The sequence below is a fragment of the Dipodomys spectabilis genome, unplaced genomic scaffold, assembly GCF_019054845.1.
Source record: "Dipodomys spectabilis isolate Male_0828 unplaced genomic scaffold, ASM1905484v1 ptg000125l, whole genome shotgun sequence".
NCBI classification, from domain to species: domain Eukaryota; kingdom Metazoa; phylum Chordata; class Mammalia; order Rodentia; family Heteromyidae; genus Dipodomys; species Dipodomys spectabilis.
The window spans coordinates 10,653,598-10,661,653 of record NW_024870802.1 but is presented as its reverse complement, the minus strand read 5'-3'; the positions used below and the strand labels follow the sequence as shown (position 1 = coordinate 10,661,653).

At 46.4% G+C, this 8,056-nt stretch overlaps 1 protein-coding gene across 1 annotated transcript; it reads right to left on the bottom strand.

The window, feature by feature from the left end:
- On the bottom strand, positions 1 to 508 carry LOC122116014 (60S ribosomal protein L23a-like). The gene has a single exon (XM_042689653.1). It carries the CDS (start codon positions 506 to 508, stop codon positions 38 to 40), a length of 471 nt encoding a protein of 156 aa, XP_042545587.1. The 3' UTR covers positions 1 to 37.
- Positions 509 to 8,056: the final 7,548 nt, after the last annotated feature.

Below are 8,056 nucleotides of genomic sequence, written 5' to 3'. Positions count from 1 at the left end.
GGAACTGTATATTTATAATTAGCCAGCTGGATTCAGTTTAGATGATTCCAATATTGTTGGCAACATCTAAAGCTTCATAATCAAGAGCCAGTCGAACATATGCCTTCTTCTCTCCATCAGGTCTGATCAGGGTATTGACCTTGGCCACATCAAGGTCATAGAGCTTCTTCACAGCCTCTTTGATCTGATGCTTGCTGGCCTTGACATCCACAATGAGCACAAGTGTGTTGTTGTCTTCTATTTTCTTCCTGGCTGACTCACTGATCAGGGGGAACTTGGTGATGGCATAGGGGTCAAGCTTGTTTCTCCTGGGAGCACTCTCCTGAGGGTATTTGGGCTGTCTTTGGAGCCACAGCATCTTGGGTTGCCCAAAGGTGTGTGAAGTGCATATCTTCTTCTTTTTGTGGCTGTGGATACCTTTCAGCACTGCCTTCTTGGCCTTCAAAGCCTGTTCCTTGGCTTCGGCTTTAGGAGGAACAGGAGCTCCCTTCTTCGCTTTCAGCGCCATCTTGGTGAAAAAGGAATCAGAAGGCTTTTATTTAACACCCACCCGCACATCCACTGGAGATTGAATAGAGGGCCTCCATGTGTTCAACCACTTGAGCCAAGCCCCCTAATTCTTTTGCTAGTATTCTGTTTTTGAAATAGGGCCTCAATAACTTCACTTGGACTAACCTTGAACCCAACTGAACCATGACCCTCCTGCCTCCTGAGTAGCTGGGATTATAGGGATGAACTATCATGCCCCGCTAGAAGGTTTTACATAAAAGATGAAATATTGGCAGTGGCACGCACATTGGCTTGAAGTTCTGTGCAAGTGTATTGTTGAGTAGGGGCTTTCCCTAGACAGGGCAGGTCCCTTTTAGGTAGTGTGCCACCATCCCCACCCACCCAATTTCCATGATTCCTGTAAAATTTTGAGTTTGTGATCATCTATTTATTTACTTATTTATATATTTATTTTGGATTCGTTTAGTTTCTGTGTCAGGACTAGAGTTGTTTCATCCAAGTTACAAGTTTCCCACTGAAGTGCAATGGTTAGTGAGTGAATGGCCTAATCTATGATGTCAACATATGTTTAATTCATTACAAGCAATGGCCAAGAAGAGCAGGCAAAGCGCTGCAGGGAGACTTCCAGGAGGCCACCAGGATGCGGTTGCTGCTTATGGTGATTTGACATCTAACTCAGAGTCTAATTGGGGGGTGGGGGGCTTAAAGGGCCCCGGGCAGTTCAGCCTCTGTTCCCTGAGCTCACAAGCTTTCCTCACACCCTTCCCTTTGTGAATATCCAATGCACTTCCTCCAGGATGCTATACGCCAAATGTCAAGTGCCAGGGGGAGAAATTTGCACAGCAAGCACAGGATGACTTGTGTGGCTCCCAGACCTACGAGTTCATCTTTTATTTACTGCCTTTTATTTTCTCTTTTTCAATTAACCTTACAATTCCTTTCAACTGGATGTGATGGAGGAAACTCTGTGGAGGAGGTGTTTTTATGTTTTTGCCTTTCAATAATGTAGCAGAAGCCCATGAAGTCAATGTCACCTTTTTAAAATAGTGATTTTTTTTTTCATGCATTACTCTGGGTGGATAGGAAGGCTGGCCAAGTATTCCAAGTTGTTTCTTAGCTTCAGAACATTCTCTTAGGCCTTCCTTCACAGAAAGGAGTTTGCAAATGTTAAGGAAGTGAAAACAAGGTTGGAGACGTGGCTCAGTTGGTAGAATGCCAGCCAATGAACAAAAGCATCAGGTACTGAGTTCGAGTCCTGCTCTTGGACCTAAAAAAATAAAGGCGTAAAAACAGGATGAGTGAATGTCAATAATTTGCCTGCTGGGATTTCAATCTAGTGGCCACTATGCAGAGTTAGGTCTCCTAGGCTGTTGCATTACAGGCAGTGTGTGTGTGTTCTTTTCTATCTTTTTAAAATAATTTTTTATTGAGACTAAGTGATTACATAAATTTCACAGTATTGTGAGATAGTGATACTTAAAGTCACGAACACATTTAACCTTCCCAAGGCAAATTGTAATTATCATGGTCTATAATGTTTGTGAATTCGATGAGCTTTGACAATACAACTATTCTTCCACATTGAGTGTTATGTACATTCCTTTCCTTTTGCTTAGTGTCAGCTGTTCCCTCTTGCCCTCGCATTCCCTCCCTCCCATCGCTGCCCTTGATTGCTTAGTTTGTGTTCATCAGTGTCCAGTGCAGCTGATGGGCCCCTCTGCTGTATGTGTTCCCTTGTTTCCCTCTGATTCTGTGTCCTCCTCCTGGCTTTCCTCAGATGTACACACACACACACACACACACACACACGCACGCACACACACACACGCACCACATACACACTCGTATGTATGTATGTATATATATACACACACACACACACACATATACATATATATCTGGTCAACAACATGGAGTCATTTAGAAATGGTACGACAAATTGAGTGGAGGTCCTTTGTTTCTCGAGTCCTGTTTACTTTGTCATATCTCCTTGCCTTTTGGATTTAACACCCACATATCAGGGTGTGTTCTTTTCTGAGGAGCCTTGGAGGTCTGAGAAAAGGACAGAATGACAACACAGAGAGACTAAGACCTCCCGAGCTGCCCTGTGGGAGCTCAGGAAGGACAGGAAGGACTGTGGAGGTTTGGAGTCCTGGCAGTTGCTAGGTCCTCACTGTAAGGGGACTAACGAGCCTCGAGAGGGTGGGGAGGGAGGAGAAGGAGGCAGAGCAGAAGGAGCAGTGCACCGTATTAGGCTGGTTCACTATAACTCGCATCCTTCGTGGACAGCTGAAGCCTCTCGGCTTGGGACTCCCGGAAGGACAGTGCCAGGGAACTTGAGGAAGTTTTCTCACAGCACCAAGAAGCTCCTTTTTTCCCTTTCTCTCCCTACCCCAGTAACAATGTCTAGGAAATACCTAGAAAAAGGAGGGAAATAGGAAAGGCCTCTTGAACTAGCACATTGGTAGTCTTGTTCACTTGTGAGAGACTCTCAATTTGCCCCCAAAGAGTTCTATGTATTTAGGGAAGTGGAGAGTGTTGCTTCAGAGGAATCTCTTCGTGAGTCAACAGATTTGATTCCAGGCAAGTTTGGGTGATGCTAGCATTTCCCTAGTTCCTATTTTTCCTCTGATGATATTGTATTCTGATATAATTGAAGTGTTATCATTGGGGCCCAGATGTAGTGGTGCATGCCTGTAATCCCAGATGCTCAGGAGGTGAAGGCAGGAGGACCATATCCATATCCATTTGAGTAGAAGTATGACAGCCGGCTGGGAATGTGGCTTAGTGGTAAAGTGCTTGCCTAGCATGCATGAAACCCTGGGTTCTATTCTACAATACCACATGAGCAGAAAAAGTCAGAAGTGGCACTGTGGTAGAGTGCTAGCCTGGAGTAAAACAAGCTCAGGGATAGTACCCTGAGTTCAAGCCCCAGAACTGGAAAAAAAAATAAAAGGTTTCTGCTGACCACACATGGTACATGCCTGTAATCCCACAGAAGGATGAAGTCTGAAGCGCACCTGGGCTACATAGTAAGATGCTGTCTGGAAAGAAAAAAAAAAAAGAAGACAAAAAAGAAAAAGAAAACAAACTAGAAGAGTAGTGGCATCTCAAGTAGTGAAGCCCAAGCTTGAGAAAAGAGCTAAGGGACAAGTCCTGAATTTGAGACACATGTGCCCTCCCTCCTTGCTAAGAAAAAACTCCTTGGCTTTGGAAGACATCTAGATTGCCCTCTGTATTTTGGGTGTACATGAACAATCTATGAACAATCCAATCCCACACGTACCACTCAGGATAAAGATCAGTCAGAACTGGCCTGTGTGAATTTGAGCTTGGTTTGTTTTCTATTGTAATCTGTCTAAGAAGGACCTTTCTGAATTTTTTTTTTTTTTGGGTTGGTCATGGGGCCTGAACTCTGGGCCTGGACGCTGTCCCTCAGCTCTTCAGCTCACGGCAAGCGCTCTACCACTCAAGCCACAGCGCCATTTCCATGAATTTTGATTTTGATTTTTTGCCAGTCCCAGGGCTTGAACTCAGGGCCTGAGCACTGTCTCTGAGCTTCTTTTGCTCCAGGTTAGCACTCTACCACTTGAGCCACAGCACCACACTTGTGGCGTTTTCTGTGTATATGGTACTGAGGCATCAAACCTAGGGCTTCATACATGCTAGTTAAACATTCTGCCACTAAGCCACCTTTATATTTACAAAAACAAAACATTTTTATGAACTGGATGTGCTCCAGTGGTAGAGTGCCAGCCTTGAGCAAGCCCCTCCCCCGTCCCACCACAAAGTAATATACAACTAAAATAGTGGTACAAGGGGATTTTATTTTGGCATGTCCACAGATGTGTATCTTGGTCAGACTCATGTCCTCTGTGGCTCTCTGCTCTCCCTTCCCTCTCCTTTCCGACATCTGAAGTCTTGCTGAATGCCACCCTTTCCCGACTGTCGTTGCTTTCCCTCAAACGCACAGGAAATGTCTGTGTGTCTGGCAGGCTCTCCTCCTTCTCCACCCTCCTATCCCCAACAGTGCGGCTCAGCAAACAGCCCTCGCTATCCTCTCTCTTAAACATACTACAGCTACAGATCGGTTCCATTTCCTCCGTTCCTTTTCTTTTTGGTTCTAGGGTTTAAACTTGGCTTGTTGGGCAAACTGCTCTACCAGAGAGAACCACTCCCAGCCCTTTTGTGCTTTATGAAGGCCTTGTGGGGTTTTTGTTTTTGTTTTTGCCTGTGTTAGCTTTGGATCACCTGCTCTTGCCTCTGCCTTCTGAATTGCATACCCAGGTTGTTTGTTGAGATGTGGGTCTCACTAACTTTTTGGCTGGCCTTAAATCATGATCCTTCCAATTTCTGCCTCCTGAGTAACAAGTACCTGGATGACAGGCATGTGCCATCTTGCTCAGCCTCCATTTCCAATCAGCTGATGTTGAAAGACCGTGTTTATACATAACTTCAAATATCCCTAAAAAATTCCAACTTTTTCTCTTGAAACTTCTTTCCTTTCTTTCTTTCTTTGTTTTTTTTTTGTTGTTGGTCGTAGGGCCTGAACTCTGGGCCTGGGCACTGTCCCTCAGCACTTCAGCTCAAGTCTAGTACTCTACCACTTGAGCCACAGCACTACTTCTGGCTTTTTTCCACTTATGTAGTACTGAGGAATCGAACCCAGGACCTCACGAATGCAAGGCAAGCACTCTACCACCAAGCCACCTTCCCAGCCCCTCTTGAAATTTCTATAAGGCTTTTTCTTTTCTTTTCTTTTGGTTGTAGATCTTGAACTCAGGGCCTGGGTGCTATCCCTGAGCCTCTTTGTACTCAAGGCTAGCACTCTACCACTTGAGCCACCATACCACTTCCAGTTTTTGAATAGTTAATTAGAGATAAGAGTCTCACAGGAACTTTTCTGCTTGGGCTGGCTTTGAATCGTGAGCCTTGCAATCCTCGGATCTCAGCCTCCTGAGTAACTAGGATTACAGGCGTGAGCCACAGGCGTGAGCCACCAGCACCTGTCAAGGCTATGCTTTTTTGTTGTCACTACAAGGGTGAGGCCTCATGCTTGCTAGACATGCTTGACTGTTGCTGTACCACTTGGGACATTTCTCAGCCTGGCTTTTTTGCTGGTTATTTTGGAGATGGAGTGTCATGGACTTTTCTGTCCAGATTGGCTTCTTTCTTTCTTTCTTTTTCTTTCTTTCTTTCTTTCTTCCTTCCTTCCTTCCTTTCTTTCTATTTTCCTTTCTTTCTGTCAGTCGTGGGGCTTGAACTCTGGGCTTGGGCATTGTCTTTGTGCTCTTCAGCTCAAGGCAAGCATTCTACCACTTGAGCCACAGCATCACTTATGGTTTTCTAGTGGTTTATTGGAGATAAGAGTCTCTCGGATTTTCCTGCCCGGGCTGGCTTTGAACGGTGATTCTCAGATCTCAGCCTCCTCAGTAGCTAGGATTATAGGCATGAGCCACCAGCGCCCAGCTCCAGATTGGCTTTGAATTGAGATCCACTTCTTCTCAGCCTCTTGAGTAGTTAAGATTATAGATGTGAGCCACTGACACCCAGCTTGACATGTCTGCATAGCAAGTCTGAGAATCTGTCTTTACCTGAACGAATTTTTCAAATATAGTAATATGAGAGTTGGGGCTAGACTAAAAATTCTTTTAGGTTTTTTTTTTTTTTTGGTCAGTCGTGGATCTTGAATTCTGGGCCTGGGTGCTGGCCCTCAGCTCTTCAGCTCAAGGCTAGTGTTCTACCGGTTGAGCCACAGCACCACTTCAGGTTTTCTGAGTGGCTTATTGGAGATAAGGTCTCATGGATTTTCCTGCCTGGGCTGACTTTGAACTGCGATCCTCAGATCTCAGCCTCTTGAGTAGCTAGGATGACAGGCATGAGCCACCAGTGCCTAGCTCTTTTCTTTCTTTCTTTTTTTTTTTTTTTTTTGACGGTTGTGGGGCTTGAACTCTGGGTTTGGGCACTGTCCCTCAGCTCTTCAGCTCAAGTCGAGCGCTCTACCACTTGAGCTACAGCGCCACTTCCTCTTTTCTTTCTTTAACATGGTGTTTCGAATACCTACCATTGTCCTAGGTTTAATGATATGGCAGCAAATAAATTAGACAAAGTTCTTGGGATAAGAAAGATGATCAACCACAGAAATTATTTACATAGAATATTAAATGTGTAAGAGATCTTTTATTTTGAAGAAAAATAGAGCAGAGATGAAGGATACACCGAGTATTTGTGCATTAAAAATAAGGTGGCCTTTTAGCAACACCTTGAGAGAAGCCTCTGCTGACATCTGTGAGAAGAGTCCCATGCACAGGAGACAACAGTGCAAAGACTCTCAGGAGACAGCCCAGGGGACATCCTGGAGTGTCTATGGAACAGCTGGCAGAGCAGCCTGGCTGGTCAGCTGGTAGTGAGGTTAGAGGGGTAAAGGTAAGGGCAAATCTGAGCCATAGAGGAGATTATAGCCACTTTGGCTTTTCATTGTCCCTGAGCCTCTTTGTGCTCAAAGCTAGCGCTCTACCATTTGAGCCTTAGCACTGCTTCCTGTTTTCTGGTGGTTAATTGGAGATAAGAGTCTCATGGACTTTCCTGCCCAGGCTAGCTTTGAACTGCTGTCCTCGGATCTCAGCTTCCTCAGTAGCTAGGATTACAGGCGTGAGCCACTGGTGCCCGGCTGCTTTGGCTTTTATTGTGGTGAGATATGGAACCAAGAGAGGGATTGGAGCCAAAGAGGGAGGGATTCTGATTCCACAGGATCACTGGATTAAGAAGGGCAAGACACAGGTAAAATAGGAGAGATCAGTTTGGAGACCACTGCATTTATTTTGAAAGTTCACGGTACCAGAAATTAATCAGAAACATTTGATGTGTTTGCAAAAGCGGGGGGGGGGGGGGGGGGGGGGAGGGGGGGGGGAAGGAGTGGGAGCAAAGTGCTTATGGAACACAAAAAGGCGGGATACAATTATTTTTGGAATGTTCAACTTGTAAGAAAAACAACTGTGTGGCAGCTACTCTTGGCTTCCAGGCCCTTCCAGCTTTAATTCCGGCTTACACCTTCTGGGGTTTTCGCAGCCGACCTAGAAAGCACTGCAGGGTGTCCATGCGGCCGGGAGGTGGCGCCACGGGACCACGAGCCGCGGAAAGTGAAGCCTTGCAGCCCCGCCAGAATCCAGCAGCACAGCCCGCAGGTCCGCACCGGTGCTGGGGCTCCCCGAGGAGCGGTGCTCACTGGAAGAGGGGAAGGGGGCATGGTCACTACCCTGATTTCTTTTTGGGCTAGGAGCACCCGAAGCCGTCCTTAGTGGGCTTCTGGAACTCTCAGAGGCCAGGAGGACGCAGTCTTTTCTGCACGGTCATTGAAAACTGGAGAGCCTGAAAGGCGGTGCAGCGAGAACCCGCAGCCCCGCGCGGCCGGGTACCGTTCCAAACCCGCCAAGCTAGAAGCCGGCATCTACTACCGAGTCCTCCCCGGGGAGCGCCCTACCCGCGGACCGCTCCTTTTCATTGGCAGCTGGGCTGGAGACTCCGCCCCCTTCCCTACAGCGCTCAT

What these genes read in the sequence shown, in the direction of transcription:
- LOC122116014 (XM_042689653.1), bottom strand. Translation starts at nt 508, where the DNA reads ATGGCGCTGAAAGCGAAGAAGGGAGCTCCTGTTCCTCCTAAAGCCGAA.